The 20,320-nt window shown below is 41.3% G+C and overlaps 1 protein-coding gene across 1 annotated transcript in view; it reads right to left on the bottom strand.

Moving 5' to 3' along the window:
- Positions 1-2,170: 2,170 nt before the first annotated feature.
- The window catches only part of SRBD1 (S1 RNA binding domain 1), an 823,313-nt gene continuing 805,163 nt past the window's right edge, over positions 2,171-20,320 (bottom strand). Inside the window, exon 22 of the mRNA XM_053712257.1 lies at positions 2,171-2,800. Coding sequence (XP_053568232.1) covers positions 2,511-2,800 — 290 coding nt within the window. The 3' untranslated portion in view covers positions 2,171-2,510. The remainder of the gene's footprint in view (positions 2,801-20,320) is intronic.

Below are 20,320 nucleotides of genomic sequence, written 5' to 3'. Positions count from 1 at the left end.
ACTGAAATTGTACACTTTCTAATTCTCTGAGCTGGAAATACACACTGCAGATTTTCCAAAGCTAACCTTGCTACATATGTGTTACTAATTGGCTTAGGCAGATACAAACTATTATATACTAACATAATGACCATGGCTAGCCTTGTCAGCTGCAGGCTTAAGCCCAGATTGGCTCATACAAATACCAAAGTTGCAGACAACAAGATGATAATTTGTTCTTTTTAAAAAAAGGTTAAACTTGGCTGATATGCTACTAAAGAAAGACAACAGAAATATCTTGTAATTACAAGGTGTTTAGTGTAAAACACAATAATGGCAAATTAACGAACACATAAAAAGTTGGGAAAAAAAAAAAGTTGAACAAGAAATTACATTTTCATTATATTCACCTGATGAGAACATCTCACTGACAAACACTGGAAACTGGAATATCGTTCTTTTTCCATAAAATATTATTTCAACATTTAAAATGGTAATCCCACTGTGCAATCATTATTCAAAACAAAGAGAACATGATTATGGTGCATTGTGTAATTTCTTACAATATAATCCAGCATCAACATGTGCAAATGGAACTGCATGGAAGCTCTGCCGATATCAGACTCAGAATGGATAATTCTATGTCCTTTTGCCATGATAGAATATCTCTTCCTTATTGTTTTTAAAACAAATTGTGTTTATGGGCAGACACTTTTTGATAGTGTGGCAACACTGAGACAAATGTTTTATACAAATGACAGTGTGTGTATATATATATATATATATATATATATATATATATATATATATATGTGCGTGTGTGTATATAATGAATAGAGGTTTTGGTCTGCGTGCTTCACAATTCCATATTCTAATATTCTAATAATATTCTAATATAGTTATTCCTCAGTCATAAGGGGAAAGGTCGCGGCAACGTCAAATTTGATCACTCAGGACAACATGCAAATTATACTACTGGATGGATGTCTAAACCAGTAAATTTTACTCAGCAAACAGTGCACTATCAAACCTACTAAATGAAGAAAACTGCTTGACTCATATCAGTTTTAGGCTGATGTTGATGCAGCATGAAGTCCTCGCTAGGCTCTGGACGAAGTATAAGCAGCTCGGGCTGGATACTTTGTGAGATATTACCTGTGCTTAGGTAGAAAAAAAACCCAACTATAACTCAGTCTTTATGCTGCTCAGGGAGAATGGCATTAGGATAACTATTTTTTAAAGCAACTAACTATTTTTCTCTTAAACAAGTCTCCGGTAATCATTAAACATATAGTTACAAAACTTAAAAAAAAAAAAAAGAATATTCAGGGCAACTAGCAAACATCATATTATTCTACAGTATCACTTCAAGAAGATGTTTAAATATTAGGATTACGCTACATAGTTTTCCCTGCTGCTTTAGACTCTTTGGAAATAGGGAAATGTCAGGGCAACCAATCAATGATGCCCATTTGGATTTATTTCCTTTCATTATATAATAGTAAATTACAGCAAGCACCATTACAGTTCTAGGTGTTTTTAATTTTCATCCAAATTTTGTTCCTATGTTCGATTCATTAACACATCACCATGGCCCTTTAAAATACATTATGTATCTGCTATTATGCCATGGTCACAGAAGTCCTAAAATAAACAAACTGCTGCAAACATAAAAAAATGGAATAAATAAAAATATGTCATAACATTCTCTTTTCAAGTTCTATTAAATTATTGTACATTTCAGTTTTACCTTAAAGGGATAGTATAGTCAAAATTAAACTTTCATGATTCAGATAGAGCATGCAATTTTAAGCAACTTTCTAATTTACTCCTATTGTCAATTTTTCTTTGTTCTTTTGGTATCTTTATTTGAAAAAGCAAGATTGGAAGCTTAGGAGCAGGCCCATTTTTGGTTCAGAACCAGGGCAGCGCTTGCTAATTGGTGGCTACATTTAGACACCAATCAGCAAGTGCTACCCAGGTGCTGAACCAAAAATTGTCCGGCACCTAAACTTACATTACTGCTTCTCAAATAAAGATACATAAAGAATAAAGAAAATTTATAATAGAAATAATTTGGAAAGTTGCTTATAATTGCTTGCTCTAACTGAATCATGAAAGAAAAAAATTGTGTTTCATATCCCTTTAGATTTGATTATATAAAAGGAAAAATAACTCTTAAAATAAGGAATTCAAATGTCTTAGATTGTATTGATTTATAACAGTTGCCGTTTTTTTTACTTTAATTGAAGGCACCTGAAGCTTAAGAAAATGTGTTATTAGCATACGGTAAGTTAATGTAATTGCAGAACAAACTCAAACAACAATTTCAGTAAATGATAAAACTATTAAGAGAAAACAAACAAAAATGTGATTTTTCCATGTATAGTTTTGAGTATTTGTCTCTTAAAAAAGTAAAATACATAAAAAAAGCATTTTAGTGGGGGTAAGAGAATGTTATGTATGCACCAGGCCAGTATTTTGATGACAAATTTGAATGAAGTCTCTAAAACTCTGAGGCAATTGACATGTTATATAACACGCAGAAGATCGAGAGTAATCTTGGATTGTTTAGTATCAATATTGATTACTCTGACTTCTACTCGTTCACCAGGACCCAATCCAAGGCTTCTTCTTCTCTTCTCTTTAGAAAGCTTTGCCTCCGTTATATACCGCATAGGTATCAATCCGGCTTTCCCTACGCCAACATCAACGAAAACCCCAAACAATGTAGCGTTTTCCACTTTTCCTGTTAGGACTGTTCCAACGCTTAGATCTTCAAGACAGACAATATTTCTCTTAAAGTCAGTTTTGTCAAATTCTGTAAAAAGAAACAGTTTAAGTACAATTTATGAAAAATAGTTGCTGGGATTAGTTTATATTATTGTAAAAAGAAAAAGGGTCAGATTAACAAAAATGCACCAGCAGGGAGAGAAATTACAAAAAAACTATCACCTAGATTACGAGTTTTGCGTTAGAGGCTATGCGGTGCTAACAAGCAGTTTTCTCTCACCGCCCACTTCCCTGAAATCGCAGGTATTACGAGTTTTTACAAACTCTGTGTTAAAAGACAAGAAGTGAGCGCAGAGCAAAATTTTGCTCCAAATCTCACTTCAATACCAGTGCTGCTTAAGTCAGCGGTGAGCTGGTGTAACGTGCTCGTGCACTATTTCCTCATAGGAATTAATGGGGAGAGCCAGCTGAAAAAAAGTCTTAACACCTGCAAAAAAGCAGTGTAAAACTCAGTAACGCAGCCCCATTGATTCCTACGGGGAAATAAAATCTATGTCTACACCTAACACCCTAACATGAACCCTGAGTCTAAACACCCCTAATCTTACACTTATTAACCCCTAATCTGCCGCCCCCGACATCGCCGACACCTACATTATATTATTAACCCCTAATCTGCCGCTCCGGACACCACCGCCACTATAATAAACATATTAACCCCTAAACCGTCGCAATTCCGCATCGCAATCACTAGTTAAATATTATTAACCCCTAAGATCGCCGCCACCTACCTACATTTATTAACCCCTAATCTGCCGCCCCCAACATCGCCGCCACTATATTAAAGTTATGAACCCCTAAATCTAAGTCTAACCCTAACACCCCCTAAATTAAATATTATTTAAATAAATCAAAATAAATATAACTATCATTAACTAAATTATTCCTATTTAAAAATAAATACTTACCTATAAAATAAACCCTAAACTAGCTACAATATAACTAATAGTTACATTGTATCTATCTTGGGGTTTATTTTTATTTTACAGGCAAGTTTGTATTTATTTTAACTAGGTAGAATAGTTACTAAATAGTTATTAACTATTTAATAACTTCCTAGTTAAAATAAATAAAAAAGTATTTAAAACCTAACCTAAGTTACAATTACACCTAACACTACACTATAATTCAATAAATTAAATAAATTAAATACAATTAAATACAATTATCTAAAGTACAAACCCCCCCCACTAAATTACAGAAAATAATAAACAAATTACAAGATTTTTAAACTAATTACACCTAATCTAATCCCCCTAACAAAATAAAAAAGCCCCCCAAAAATAAAAAAAGCCCTACCCTACACTAAATTACACATCCAATCAGCCAATAGGATTGAGCTGGCATTCTATTTGCTGTTCCAATCAGCCAATAGAATGCAAGCTCAATCCTATTGGCTGATTATTAAAAATCTGGTAATTTGTTTATTATTTTCTGTAATTTAGTGTTTGTTTTTGTACTTTATTTAATTGTATTTAATTTATTTAATGTATTGAATTATAGTGTAGTGTTAGGTGTAATTGTAACTTAGGTTAGGTTTTATTTTAGAGGTACTTTTGTATTTATTTTATCTAGGTAGTTAGTAAATAGTTAATAACTATTTAGTAACTATTCTACCTAGTTATAATAAATACAAACTTGCCTGTAAAATAAAAATAAAGCCTAAGCTAGCTACAATGTAACTATTAGTTACATTGTAGCTAGCTTATGGTTTATTTTATTTTATAGGTAAGTATTTAGTTTTAAATAGGAATTATTTAGGTAATAATAGTAATTTTATTTAGATTTATTTAAATTATAATTAAGTTAGGGGGTGTTAGATTTAGGGGTTAAGAACTTTAATATAGCGGCGGCGACATTGGGTGCGGCAGATTAGGGGTTAATAAATGTAGGTAGGTTGCAACGATGTTAGGAACAGCAGATTAGAGGTTAATAAAATTTAACTAGTGTTTGCGAGTGCGGCGGTTTAGGGGTTAATATATTTATTATAGTGGCGGCGATGTCCGGTTCGGCAGATTAGGGGTTAAAAATTGTATTATAGTGTTTGCGATGTGGGAGGGCCTCGGTTTAGGGGTTATAGGTAGTTTATAGGTGTTAGTGTACTTTTTAGCACTTTAGTTAAGAGTTTTATGCTACAGCGTTGTAGTGTAAAACTACTGACTTTAAAATGCGGTACCAGTCTTGACAGGAGAGGGTCTACCGCTCACATTTTGTCAGACTCATAATACTGGTGCTATGCAAGTCCCATTGAAAAAAAGAGGATACGCAATTTACGTAAGTGGATTCGCGGTATTTCCAAGTCTGGCCAAAAAAGTGAGCGGTACACCTGTACCTGCAAGACCCATAATACTAGCGGGCATTAAAAAGCAGCGTTGGGACCAGCCAACACTGCTTTTTAAGCCGAACGCACAACTCGTAATCTAGCCGTATGTTTTTTGAGCATGATATTGTAATGTATGGGTCGCTCCTACACAACCAGAAGCCCACTTAGTACCAGATTACACGTGGCACGTGCAAATACCGGCAGATATAAACTTTTTTTCTACATACTGTATATCAAATATATTTTCTGTAAAATATATATTTATACCTATATATAGTTGATTGTGGGATCTGCACTCACAAACCATAAAAACAGAATTTATGTTTACCTGATAAATTTCTTTCTCCTACGGTGTATCCGGTCCACGGCTTCATCCTTACTTGTGGGATATTCTCAATCCCTACAGGAAGTGGCAAAGAGAGCACACAGCAAAGCTGTCCATATAGCTCCCCTCAGGCTCCGCCCCCCAGTCATTCGACCGACGGTTAGGAGAAAAAGGAGAACCATAGGGTGCAGTGGTGACTGTAGTTTACAAAACAATAATTTAAACCTGACCAAAATGCCAGGGCGGGCCGTGGACCGGATACACCGTAGGAGAAAGAAATTTATCAGGTAAACATAAATTCTGTTTTCTCCTACATTAGTGTATCCGGTCCACGGCTTCATCCTTACTTGTGGGAACCAATACCAAAGCTTTAGGACACGGATGAAGGGAGGGAACAAGTCAGGTAAACTAAACGGAAGGCACCACTGCTTTCTCCCAAAAATAGCATCCGAAGAAGCAAAAGTATCGAATTTGTAAAATTTGGCAAACGTATGCAGTGAAGACCAAGTCGCTGCCTTACAAATCTGTTCAACAGAAGCCTCATTCTTGAAAGCCCATGTGGAAGCCACAGCTCTAGTAGAGTGAGCTGTAATTCGTTCAGGAGGCTGCCTTCCAGCAGTCTCATAAGCCAACCAGATGATGCTTTTTAGCCAGAAGGACAGAGAGGTCGCAGTCGCCTTTTGACCTCTCCTCTTGCCAGAATAGACGACAAACAAGGACGATGTTTGTCTGAAGTCTTTAGTTGCTTTTAGATAAAACTTTAAAGCACGAACCACATCAAGATTGTGTAACAGACGTTCCTTGTTAGAAACTGGATTAGGACACAGAGAAGGAACAACTATTACCTGGTTGATATTCTTATTGGAAACCACTTTTGGAAGAAAACCAGGTTTGGTACATAAAACGACCTTATCTGTATGGAACACCAGATAGGGTGAATTACACTGCAAAGCAGACAATTCAGAAACTCTTCTAGCAGAAGAAATAGCTACTAAAAACAAATCTTTCCAATGTAGAGGTTCAAACGGAACCCCTTGAAGAACTGAAAGAACTAAATTTAAACTCCATGGAGGAGCCACAGGTCTGCAGACAGGCTTGATTCTGACTAAAGCCTGTACAAACATCTGAATATCTGGCATGGCTGCCAGACGCTTGTGTAACAAAACAGACAGAGCAGATATCTGTTCTTTTAAGAAACTAGCTGATAGACCTTTCTCCAATCCTTCTTGGAGAAAAGATAGTATCCTTGGAATCCTAATCTTACTCCATGAGTAACCCTTGGATTCGCACCAGCAAAGATATTTCCGCCATATCTTATGGTAAATTTTCCTGGTGACAGGCTTTCTAGCCTGGATCAGAGTATCTATAACTGATTCCGAAAACCCACGCTTAGATAGAATCAAGCGTTCAATCTCCAAGCAGTCAGTTGCAGAGAAACTAGGTTTGGATGTTCGAATGGACCTTGAATTAGAAGGTCCTGTCTCAAAGGCAGCTTCCATGGTGGAACCGATGACATATTCACCAGATCTGCATACCAAGTCCTGCGTGGCTACGTAGGAGCTATCAGAATTACCGAAGCCTTCTCCTGTTTGATCCTGGCTACTAGCCGGGGGAGAAGGGGAAACGGTGGAAAGACATAAGCTAGATTGAACGACCAAGGCGCTACTAAGGTATCTACTAATGTCGCCTTGGGATCCCTGGACCTGGACCCGTAACGTGGAATTCTGACGTGACGCCATCAGATCCAGATCTGGAATGCCCCATAGCTGAGCAAAAACCTCCGGGTGGAGTTCACACTCCCCCGGATGGAAAGTCTGACGACTCAGATAATCCGCTTCCCAGTTGTCCACTCCTGGGATGTGAATTGCTGATAGATGGCAGGAGTGATCCTCTGCCCATTTGATGATCTTGGATACCTCCCTCATCGCCAGGGAACTCTTTGTTGCCCCCTGATGATTGATGTAAGCTACAGTCGTCATGTTGTCCGACTGAAATCTGATGAATTTGGCCTCCGCTAGTTGAGGCCATGCCTGGAGCGCATTGAATATCGCTCTCAATTCCAAAATGTTTACCGGGAGAAGAGATTCTTCCCGAGACCATAGACCCTGAGCCTTCAGGGACTCCCAGACCGCGCCCCAGCCTAAGAGGCTGGCGTCGGTTGTGACAATGATCAACTCCGGTCTTCGGAAACTCATTCCCTGAGACAGGTGATCCTGAGACAACCACCAGAGGAGTGAGTCTCTGGTTTTCTGGTCCATCTGAATCTGGGGAGAAAAATCTGCATAATCCCCATTCCATTGTTTGAGCATGCACAGTTGCAATGGTCTTAAATGAATTCGAGCAAAGGGAACCACGTCCATTGCCGCAACCATTAGTCCTATTACCTCCATACACTGAGCTATGGAGGGTTGAGGAATGGATTGAAGAACTCGACAAGTGTTCAAAAGGTTTAATTTCCTGACCTCCGTCAGAAAGATTTTCATTTCTACTGAGTCTATTATTGTTCCCAGGAAGGGAACCCTTGTGAACGGGGACAGAGAACTTTTTTCTATGTTCACCTTCCACCCGTGAGACCTTAGAAAGGCTAGAACAATGTCCGTATGAGCCCTTGCTTTGAGAAAGGACGACGCCGGTATTAAAATGTCGTCTAGGTAAGGTGCTACTGCAATGCCCCTTGGCCTTAGCACCGCTAGAAGGGACCCTAGCACCTTTGTGAAAATTCTGGGAGCAGTGGCCAATCCGAATGGAAGAGCCACAAACTGGTAATGCTTGTCCAGAAAGGCGAACCTCAGAAACTGATGGTGATCTTTGTGGATAGGAATATGCAGGTACGCATCCTTTAAGTCCACGGTAGTCATATATTGACCCTCCTGGATCATTGGTAAAATTGTCCGAATGGTTTCCATTTTGAATGATGGAACTCTGAGGAATTTGTTTAGGATCTTTAAATCCAGAATTGGCCTGAAAGTTCCTTCCTTTTTGGGAACTACAAACAGATTTGAGTAAAATCCCAGTCCTTGTTCTGCTGTTGGAACTGGGTGTATCACTCCCATTTTTAAAAGGTCTTCTATGCAATGTAAGAATACCTGTCTCTTTATCTGGTCTAAAGATGAGCGAGACATGTGGAACCTTCCCCTGAGAGACAATTTCTAGTGCCCAGGGGTCCGGAACATCTCTTGCCCAGGCCTGAGCAAAGAGAGAAAGTCTGCCCCCTACTAGATCCGGTCCCGGATCGGGGGCTACCCTTTCATGCTGTCTTGGTAGCAGCAGCAGGCTTTTTGGCCTCTTTACCCTTGTTCCAGCCTTGCAATTGTTTCCATGCTGGTTTGGGTTGGGATGCGTTACCCTCTTGCCTAGAGGCTGTAGAGGTAGAAGCCGGTCCATTCCTGAAATTGCGAAAGGTACGAAAAACAGAATTTATGTTTACCTGATAAATTACTTTCTCCAACGGTGTGTCCGGTCCACGGCGTCATCCTTACTTGTGGGATATTCTCTTCCCCAACAGGAAATGGCAAAGAGCCCAGCAAAGCTGGTCACATGATCCCTCCTAGGCTCCGCCTACCCCAGTCATTCGACCGACGTAAAGGAGGAATATTTGCATAGGAGAAACCATATGATACCGTGGTGACTGTAGTTAAAGAAAATAAATTATCAGACCTGATTAAAAAACCAGGGCGGGCCGTGGACCGGACACACCGTTGGAGAAAGTAATTTATCAGGTAAACATAAATTCTGTTTTCTCCAACATAGGTGTGTCCGGTCCACGGCGTCATCCTTACTTGTGGGAACCAATACCAAAGCTTTAGGACACGGATGAAGGGAGGGAGCAAATCAGGTCACCTAAATGGAAGGCACCACGGCTTGCAAAACCTTTCTCCCAAAAATAGCCTCAGAAGAAGCAAAAGTATCAAACTTGTAAAATTTGGTAAAAGTGTGCAGTGAAGACCAAGTCGCTGCCCTACATATCTGATCAACAGAAGCCTCGTTCTTGAAGGCCCATGTGGAAGCCACAGCCCTAGTGGAATGAGCTGTGATTCTTTCAGGAGGCTGCCGTCCGGCAGTCTCATAAGCCAATCTGATGATGCTTTTAATCCAAAAAGAGAGAGAGGTAGAAGTTGCTTTTTGACCTCTCCTTTTACCAGAATAAACAACAAACAAGGAAGATGTTTGTCTAAAATCCTTTGTAGCATCTAAATAGAATTTTAGAGCGCGAACAACATCCAAATTGTGCAACAAACGTTCCTTCTTTGAAACTGGATTCGGACACAAAGAAGGCACGACTATCTCCTGGTTAATGTTTTTGTTAGAAACAACTTTCGGAAGAAAACCAGGTTCAGTACGTAAAACCACCTTATCTGCATGGAACACCAGATAAGGAGGAGAACACTGCAGAGCAGATAATTCTGAAACTCTTCTAGCAGAAGAAATTGCAACCAAAAACAAAACTTTCCAAGATAATAACTTAATATCAACGGAATGTAAGGGTTCAAACGGAACCCCCTGAAGAACTGAAAGAACTAAGTTGAGACTCCAAGGAGGAGTCAAAGGTTTGTAAACAGGCTTGATTCTAACCAGAGCCTGAACAAAGGCTTGAACATCTGGCACAGCTGCCAGCTTTTTGTGAAGTAACACAGACAAGGCAGAAATCTGTCCCTTCAAGGAACTTGCAGATAATCCTTTCTCCAATCCTTCTTGAAGAAAGGATAGAATCTTAGGAATTTTTACCTTGTCCCAAGGGAATCCTTTAGATTCACACCAACAGATATATTTTTTCCATATTTTGTGGTAAATTTTTCTAGTTACAGGCTTTCTGGCCTGAACAAGAGTATCAATAACAGAATCTGAGAACCCTCGTTTTGATAAGATCAAGCGTTCAATCTCCAAGCAGTCAGTTGGAGTGAGACCAGATTCGGATGTTCGAACGGACCTTGAACAAGAAGGTCTCGTCTCAAAGGTAGCTTCCATGGTGGAGCCGATGACATATTCACCAGGTCTGCATACCAAGTCCTGCGTGGCCACGCAGGAGCTATCAAGATCACCGATGCCCTCTCCTGATTGATCCTGGCTACCAGCCTGGGGATGAGAGGAAACGGCGGGAATACATAAGCTAGTTTGAAGGTCCAAGGTGCTACTAGTGCATCTACTAGAGTCGCCTTGGGATCCCTGGATCTGGACCCGTAGCAAGGAACCTTGAAGTTCTGACGAGAGGCCATCAGATCCATGTCTGGAATGCCCCACAGTTGAGTAATTTGGGCAAAGATTTCCGGATGGAGTTCCCACTCCCCCGGATGTAATGTCTGACGACTCAGAAAATCCGCTTCCCAATTTTCCACTCCTGGGATGTGGATTGCAGACAGGTGGCAGGAGTGAGTCTCCGCCCATTGAATGATTTTGGTCACTTCTTCCATCGCCAGGGAACTCCTTGTTCCCCCCTGATGGTTGATGTACGCAACAGTCGTCATGTTGTCTGATTGAAACCGTATGAACTTGGCCTTTGCTAGCTGAGGCCAAGCCTTGAGAGCATTGAGTATCGCTCTCAGTTCCAGAATATTTATCGGTAGAAGAGATTCTTCCCGAGACCAAAGACCCTGAGCTTTCAGGGGTCCCCAGACCGCGCCCCAGCCCATCAGACTGGCGTCGGTCGTGACAATGACCCACTCTGGCCTGCGGAAGCTCATCCCTTGTGACAGGTTGTCCAGGGACAGCCACCAACGGAGTGAATCTCTGGTCCTCTGATTTACTTGTATCGTCGGAGACAAGTCTGTATAGTCCCCATTCCACTGACTGAGCATGCACAGTTGTAATGGTCTTAGATGAATGCGCGCAAAAGGAACTATGTCCATTGCCGCTACCATCAAACCTATTACTTCCATGCACTGCGCTATGGAAGGAAGAGGAACGGAATTAAGTATTTGACAAGAGTTTAGAAGTTTTGTTTTTCTGGCCTCTGTCAGAAAAATCCTCATTTCTAAGGAGTCTATTATTGTTCCCAAGAAGGGAACCCTTGTTGACGGAGATAGAGAACTCTTTTCTACGTTCACTTTCCATCCGTGAGATCTGAGAAAGGCCAGGACTATGTCCGTGTGAGCCTTTGCTTGAGGAAGGGACGACGCTTGAATCAGAATGTCGTCCAAGTAAGGTACTACTGCAATGCCCCTTGGTCTTAGCACCGCTAGAAGGGACCCTAGTACCTTTGTGAAAATCCTTGGAGCAGTGGCTAATCCGAAAGGAAGTGCCACGAACTGGTAATGCTTGTCCAGGAATGCGAACCTTAGGAACCGATGATGTTCCTTGTGGATAGGAATATGTAGATACGCATCCTTTAAATCCACCGTGGTCATGAATTGACCTTCCTGGATGGAAGGAAGAATTAATGGAACAGGATGAATCACTCCCATTTTTAACAGGTCTTCTACACAATGTAAGAATGCCTGTTTTTTTATGTGGTCTGAAGACAATTGAGACCTGTGGAACCTCCCCCTTGGGGGAAGCCCCTTGAATTCCAGAAGATAACCTTGGGAGACTATTTCTAGTGCCCAAGGATCCAGAACATCTCTTGCCCAAGCCTGAGCGAAGAGAGAGAGTCTGCCCCCCACCAGATCCGGTCCCGGATCGGGGGCCAACATTTCATGCTGTCTTGGTAGCAGTGGCAGGTTTCTTGGCAAGCTTTCCCTTGTTCCAGCCTTGCATTGGTCTCCAGGCTGGCTTGGCTTGAGAAGTATTACCCTCTTGCTTAGAGGACGTAGCACTTGGGGCTGGTCCGTTTCTACGAAAGGGACGAAAATTAGGTTTATTTTTGGCCTTGAAAGACCTATCCTGAGGAAGGGCGTGGCCCTTACCCCCAGTGATATCAGAGATAATCTCTTTCAAGTCAGGGCCAAACAGCGTTTTCCCCTTGAAAGGAATGTTAAGCAATTTGTTCTTGGAAGACGCATCCGCTGACCAAGATTTCAACCAAAGCGCTCTGCGCGCCACAATAGCAAACCCAGAATTTTTCGCCGCTAACCTAGCCAATTGCAAAGTGGCGTCTAGGGTGAAAGAATTAGCCAATTTGAGAGCACGGATTCTGTCCATAATCTCCTCATAAGGAGGAGAATCACTAGTGATCGCCTTTTCTAGCTCATCGAACCAGAAACACGCGGCTGTAGTGACAGGGACAATGCATGAAATTGGTTGTAGAAGGTAACCCTGCTGAACAAACATCTTTTTAAGCAAACCTTCTAATTTTTTATCCATAGGATCTTTGAAAGCACAACTATCTTCTATGGGTATAGTGGTGCGTTTGTTTAAAGTAGAAACCGCCCCCTCGACCTTGGGGACTGTCTGCCATAAGTCCTTTCTGGGGTCGACCATAGGAAACAATTTTTTAAATATGGGGGGAGGGACGAAAGGTATACCGGGCCTTTCCCATTCTTTATTTACAATGTCCGCCACCCGCTTGGGTATAGGAAAAGCTTCTGGGGGCCCCGGGACCTCTAGGAACTTGTCCATTTTACATAGTTTCTCTGGGATGATCAAATTCTCACAATCACCCAGAGTGGATAACACCTCCTTAAGCAGAGCGCGGAGATGTTCCAACTTAAATTTAAATGTAATCACATCAGGTTCAGCTTGTTGAGAAATTTTCCCTGAATCTGAAATTTCTCCCTCAGACAAAACCTCCCTGGCCCCCTCAGACTGGTGTAGGGGCCCTTCAGAAACAATATCATCAGCGTCCTCATGCTCTTCAGTATTATCTAAAACAGAGCAGTCGCGCTTACGCTGATAAGTGGGCATTTTGGCTAAAATGTTTTTGATAGAATTATCCATTACAGCCGTTAATTGTTGCATAGTAAGGAGTATTGGCGCGCTAGATGTACTAGGGGCCTCCTGAGTGGGCAAGACTGGTGTAGACGAAGGAGGGGATGATGCAGTACCATGCTTACTCCCCTCACTTGAGGAATCATCTTGGGCATCATTTTCTCTAAATTTTGTGTCACATAAATCACATCTATTTAAATGAGAAGGAACCTTGGCTTCCCCACATTCAGAACACAGTCTATCTGGTAGTTCAGACATGTTAAACAGGCATAAACTTGATAACAAAGTACAAAAAACGTTTTAAAATAAAACCGTTACTGTCACTTTAAATTTTAAACTGAACACACTTTATTACTGCAATTGCGAAAAAGTATGAAGGAATTGTTCAAAATTCACCAAAATTTCACCACAGTGTCTTAAAGCCTTAAAAGTATTGCACACCAAATTTGGAAGCTTTAACCCTTAAAATAACGGAACCGGAGCCGTTTTTATCTTTAACCCCTTTACAGTCCCTGGTATCTGCTTTGCTGAGACCCAACCAAGCCCAAAGGGGAATACGATACCAAATGACGCCTTCAGAAAGTCTTTTCTATGTATCAGAGCTCCTCACACATGCGACTGCATGTCATGCTTCTCAAAAACAAGTGCGCAATACCGGCGCGAAAATGAGACTCTGCCTATGATTAGGGAAAGCCCCTAGAGAATAAGGTGTCCAAAACAGTGCCTGCCGATATTATTTTACAAAATACCCAGATTAAAATGATTCCTCAAGGCTAAATATGTTTATATATGAATCGATTTAGCCCAGAAAATGTCTACAGTCTTAAAAAGCCCTTGTGAAGCCCTTATTTACTGTCTGTAATAAAAATGGCTTACCGGATCCCATAGGGAAAATGACAGCTTCCAGCATTACATCGTCTTGTTAGAATGTGTCATACCTCAAGCAGCAAAATTCTGCTCACTGTTCCCTCAACTGAAGTTAATTCCTCTCAACAGTCCTGTGTGGAACAGCCATCGATTTTAGTAACGGTTGCTAAAATCATTTTCCTCTTACAAACAGAAATCTTCATCTCTTTTCTGTTTCAGAGTAAATAGTACATACCAGCACTATTTTAAAATAACAAACTCTTGATTGAATAATAAAAACTACAGTTAAACACTAAAAAACTCTAAGCCATCTCCGTGGAGATGTTGCCTGTACAACGGCAAAGAGAATGACTGGAGTAGGCGGAGCCTAGGAGGGATCATGTGACCAGCTTTGCTGGGCTCTTTGCCATTTCCTGTTGGGGAAGAGAATATCCCACAAGTAAGGATGACGCCGTGGACCGGACACACCTATGTTGGAGAAATTAGACTTATTTTTAGCTTTGAGAGGTCTATCCTGTGGAAGGGCATGTCCCTTTCCCCCAGTGATATCTGAAATAATTTCTTTCAACTCTACGCGCCACTATTGTGAAACCAGAATTTTTCGCCGCTAATTTAGCTAACTGAAAAGCGGCATCTGTAATGAAAGAATTAGCCAACTTCAGGGCGTGAATTCTATCCATGACTTCATCATAAGAAGTCTCCTTCTGGAGCGAGTTTTCAAATTCCTCAAACCAAAAAGCAGCTGCAGTGGTTACAGGAATAATGCAAGAAATTGGTTGAAGAAGAAAACCTTGTTGAACAAAAATTTTCTTAAGTAAACCTTCTAATTTTTTATCCATAGGATCTTTGAAAGCGCAACTGTCTTCTATTGGTATAGTTGTGCGCTTAGCTAGCGTTGAAACTGCCCCCTCTACCTTAGGGACCGTCTGCCACGCGTCCCTTCTGGGGTCAACAATGGGGAACATTTTCTTAAATATAGGAGGGGGAACAAAAGGTACACCTGGCTTCTCCCACTGCTTATTCACTATATCTGCCACCCTCTTAGGTATCGGAAACGCATCAGTGTGTACTGGGACCTCTAAGAATTTATCCATCTTACACAATTTTTCTGGGACCACCAAAGGTTCACAATCATCAAGTGTAGCTATGACCTCCTTAAGTAGGGCGCGGAGGTGTTCTAGCTTAAATTTAAATGCTATGGAATCAGGCTCTGCCTGCTGAGAAACTTTTCCTGTGTCAGAAATTTCTCCCTCAGACAGGCCCTCCCTCACCGCCAAGTCAGATTGATGTGAGGGCACTACAGATAAATTATCCTCTGCGTCTGCTTGCTCATTTTCTGTATTTAAAACTGAGCAATCACGCTTCCTAGGAAAAGCTGGCAGTTTGGATAAAAATGCTGCGAGAGAATTATCCATTACTGCTGCAAACTGCTGCATAGTAATAGCAATTGGTGCGCTAGATGTACTGCGCATCGCTTGCGCGGGCATAGCTGGTGTTGACACAGAAGGAGAGGATAGTGAGCTATTCTCACTACCTTCAGCTAAAGAATCATCTTGGGCTATATCTTTAAGTGTGATTGTACGGTCCTTAAGCTGTTTGGACGCTATGGCACATTTCACACATAAATTTAATGGGGGAACCACCTTGGCCTTTGAACATACAAAACATAGATTATCTGAAGGGTCAGACATGTTTGACAGACTTAAACAGATCTTCAATGCAATAAAAAATATTTTTTACAAAACCGTTACTGTGTCTTTAAATAATAAAAGTGCACACTTTATTATTGAAATATCAAAAAACCATCAAATAAACATCCGATTTTAATGAAATTTTCAGACCAATTAACCCCTTAATGCCCAAACCGGAGCTAATAACAGCAATTAACCGGTTAAACACACTACAGTACTATGCCACAGCTTCCACTGTGGCCTTTACCTTCCTTAGGGATTATTTTAGTAGGAAATAAGCCTCTCTGGAGTCTTTTCTGATGCCTCTGGACTCCCCACGTGAAGCTGCATGAACTGCGCAATTGAAAATGAGGCCTCCTCCCTCTTCATTCCAGAGTGGAGGGGCCTTTCTGACTAGATTAGGTGTCCAAATAAGTGCCAGGTGCAAATTAAACCCCAAAAGTGTTTTAAAGTCTGAAAAAACACATTAAATATAGTGAAAAACATGCTAAAAAGCAATCGATTATGCCCACAAAAGTGTCAACCAGCATAGAGCCCTTAATATAAGCCCTAATCTTATACAGAGTCTAAGAAACATGGCTTACCTATCCCAGAGGGGATTACTGACAGTCTTCTAGCATTACTAGGTCTTGTTAGAAAAATGACTGATCATACCTGAAGCAGTTAAGCCTGCAAACTGTTCCCCCCAACTGAAGTTCTCTGGTTTCAACAGTCCTGCATGGGAACAGCAATGGATTTTAGTTACTGATGATAAAATCATATTCCTCTCGGCAGAAATCTTCTCACTTTCTGCTGCAGAATAAATAGTACAAGCCGGCACTATTTTAAAATAAAAAACTCTTGATAGAAGAATAAAAAACTACAACTAAACACCACATACTCTTTACCACCCCCGTGGAGATGCTACTAGTTAGAGCGGCAAAGAGAATGACTGGGGGGGCGGAGCCTGAGGGGAGCTATATGGACAGCTTTGCTGTGTGCTCTCTTTGCCACTTCCTGTAGGGATTGAGAATATCCCACAAGTAAGGATGAAGCCGTGGACCGGATACACCAATGTAGGAGAAATAATTAATGACCAGGGTGCCGATGAAGTTAGAAATAGGGCACCTATAAGCTCATCTTATAGCTGGATATCCCATGCTCCCAGTCAAATATATGATAGGTCATAGCACTTTAAACTATGCTTTCATGGTAGATGAATCACAGGTTATAGCCCTTTAAACTATGTCTCCATGGTGTTTCTCCCTGATTGTCATTTGTGAACACAGATCAATGATAGCAGTTAATTGAGATCCATTAATCTGACACAGGACGTTTGCACAGAATTATTCATGTTAGTGGATATATGACTAATCACCAATACTATAGAGGTTGTGTTATGTGTAAGGGTAATTGCCCATGTTTTATCTGCATTTTAACTATATCAGTTATATCTTTTTTTAGTGTTGGACTAAATCTAGCTTATCAAACTGTATTTATACAGTGTATGCCAGAGTAATTTTACTTACATGATAACATTGTAAAAATGCGGAAATAAAAAAGGGCGCGTTGCTCACAAGAACATCATAAATTCAGAAATCACAGCTTTGCAGACCGAGAAAGGCTAGTGGGCAGGGTTGAAAAAATCCTTGACAGACAGTTATTAATGTGCTGTCGCTTTGCAGTGCTGCTCTGTATTTGACTGTTCTCTTAAAACAGCGCTTTGTTTTGGCTATACTGTGTTATGGAAAACATACAAAGTGCAGACAGAGCACAGTGCTGTTTAAAGAGAATAGCTTGATGCAGAGCAGCACCGCAACGTGAAAGCGCCAAAAGTTCTTGCATGTGTCCCATTCTTTCTGCAGACATGCTGCATTTTCTGTGATGACATCTCAGATCTCAGCATGTTCTGCCTTGGGGCGTATTGGTACTGATAATTTATTGTAGGCTCTAATATTCGTACTTACAGTGCGTTTCCACTGACAATATTGACACATAAACAACTTCCTGTAGCTGTTCTTTAGCCCACCCACAGTGGCAATTCTGATTGAACCATGTATGTCCATAAGTATTCATCTATGACAGTTTCCATAAGAGGGGTGGTTTGTACTGAGTGGTGTAGGGTCATGTACAACTACATTGTTCATGTGGTTTTGTTACTATGACTACAGTTTTGGGCACCATTTTCACAGGTGTGTTCACTTGTTCAGGTTAGTCTGAAGAGGTGATTGCCCCAAGAATGTCACCACAATAAAGGAGAAAAACAAAATGTATGCTTACCTGATAAATTCCTTTCTCCTGTAGTGTGGTCAGTCCACGGGTCATCATTACTTGTGGGATATTTGCTCCTCCCCAACAGGAAGTGCAAGAGGATCACCCAAGCAGATCCGCCATATAGCTCCTCCCCTCTACGTCACACCCAGTCCTTCGACCGAGAACCAACGAGAAAGGAGAAGCTAAAGGGTGCAGTGGTGACTGGAGTATAATTTAAAAATTTAGACCTGCCATAAAAAACAGGGCGGGCCGTGGACTGACCACACTACAGGAGAAAGGAATTTATCAGGTAAGCATAAATTTTGTTTTCTCCTGTTAAGTGTGGTCAGTCCACGGGTCATCATTACTTGTGGGATACCAATACCAAAGCTAAAGTACACGGATGACGGGAGGGACAGGCAGGATCTTTATACGGAAGGAACCACTGCCTGAAGAACCTTTCTCCCAAAAACAGCCTCCGAAGAAGCAAAAGTGTCAAATTTGTAAAATTTGGAAAAAGTATGAAGCGAAGACCAAGTTGCAGCCTTGCAAATCTGTTCAACAGAGGCCTCATTCTTAAAGGCCCAAGTGGAAGCCACAGCTCTAGTGGAATGAGCTGTAATTCTTTCAGGAGGCTGCTGTCCAGCAGTCTCATAAGCTAAACGTATTATGCTACGAAGCCAAAAAGAGAGAGAGGTAGCAGAAGCTTTTTGACCTCTCCTCTGACCAGAATAAACGACAAACAGGGAAGACGTTTGTCGAAAATCTTTAGTTGCCTGTAAATAAAATTTCAAGGCACGAACTACATCCAGATTGTGTAGAAGTCGTTCCTTCTTTGAAGAAGGATTTGGACACAAGGATGGAACAACAATCTCTTGATTGATATTCCTGTTAGTGACTACCTTAGGTAAAAACCCAGGTTTAGTACGCAGAACTACCTTGTCTGAGTGAAAAATCAGATAAGGAGAATCACAATGTAAGGCTGATAACTCAGAGACTCTTCGAGCCGAGGAAATAGCCATTAAAAACAGAACTTTCCAAGATAACAATTTTATATCAATGGAATGAAGGGGTTCAAACGGAACACCCTGTAAAACGTTAAGAACTAGGTTTAAACTCCATGGTGGAGCAACAGTTTTAAACACAGGCTTAATCCTGGCCAAAGCCTGACAAAAAGCCTGAACGTCTGGAACTTCTGACAGACGTTTGTGTAACAGAATGGACAGAGCTGAAATCTGTCCCTTTAAGGAACTAGCGGATAAACCCTTTTCTAAACCTTCTTGTAGAAAAGACAATATCCTAGGAATCCTAACCTTACTCCAAGAGTAACCTTTGGATTCGCACCAATATAGGTATTTACGCCATATTTTATGGTAAATCTTTCTGGTAACAGGCTTCCTAGCCTGTATTAAGGTATCAATTACTGACTCAGAAAATCCACGTTTTGATAAAATCAAGCGTTCAATTTCCAGGCAGTCAGCTTCAGAGAAAATAGATTTTGATGTTTGAAGGGACCCTGAATCAGAAGGTCCTGTCTCAGAGGCAGAGACCAAGGTGGACAGGATGACATGTCCACTAGATCTGCATACCAGGTCCTGCGTGGCCACGCAGGCGCTATTAGAATCACCGATGCTCTCTCCTGTTTGATCCTGGCAATCAATCGAGGAAGCATCGGGAAGGGTGGAAACACATAAGCCATCCCGAAGGTCCAAGGTGCTGTCAAAGCATCTACCAGGGCCGCTCCCGGATCCCTGGATCTGGACCCGTAACAAGGAAGCTTGGCGTTCTGTCGAGACGCCATGAGATCTATTTCTGGTTTGCCCCAACGTTGAAGTATTTGGGCAAAGACCTCCGGATGAAGTTCCCACTCCCCCGGATGAAAAGTCTGACGACTTAGGAAATCCGCCTCCCAGTTCTCCACTCCCGGGATGTGGATTGCTGATAGGTGGCAAGAGTGAGACTCTGCCCAGCGAATTATCTTTGATACTTCCATCATCGCTAGGGAGCTTCTTGTCCCTCCTTGATGGTTGATGTAAGCTACAGTCGTGATGTTGTCCGACTGAAACCTGATGAACCCCCGAGTTGTTAACTGGGGCCAAGCCAGAAGGGCATTGAGAACTGCTCTCAATTCCAGAATGTTTATTGGCAGGAGACTCTCCTCCTGAGTCCATGATCCCTGAGCCTTCAGAGAATTCCAGACAGCGCCCCAACCTAGCAGGCTGGCGTCTGTTGTTACAATTGTCCAATCTGGCCTGCTGAATGGCATCCCCCTGGACAGATGTGGCCGAGAAAGCCACCATAGAAGAGAAT

This window comes from Bombina bombina, chromosome 4 (assembly GCF_027579735.1).
Source record: "Bombina bombina isolate aBomBom1 chromosome 4, aBomBom1.pri, whole genome shotgun sequence".
Taxonomy (NCBI): Eukaryota; Metazoa; Chordata; class Amphibia; order Anura; family Bombinatoridae; genus Bombina; species Bombina bombina.
Note: the sequence above shows the minus strand (reverse complement) of the source record. Positions and strands in the feature narration are given on the sequence as shown.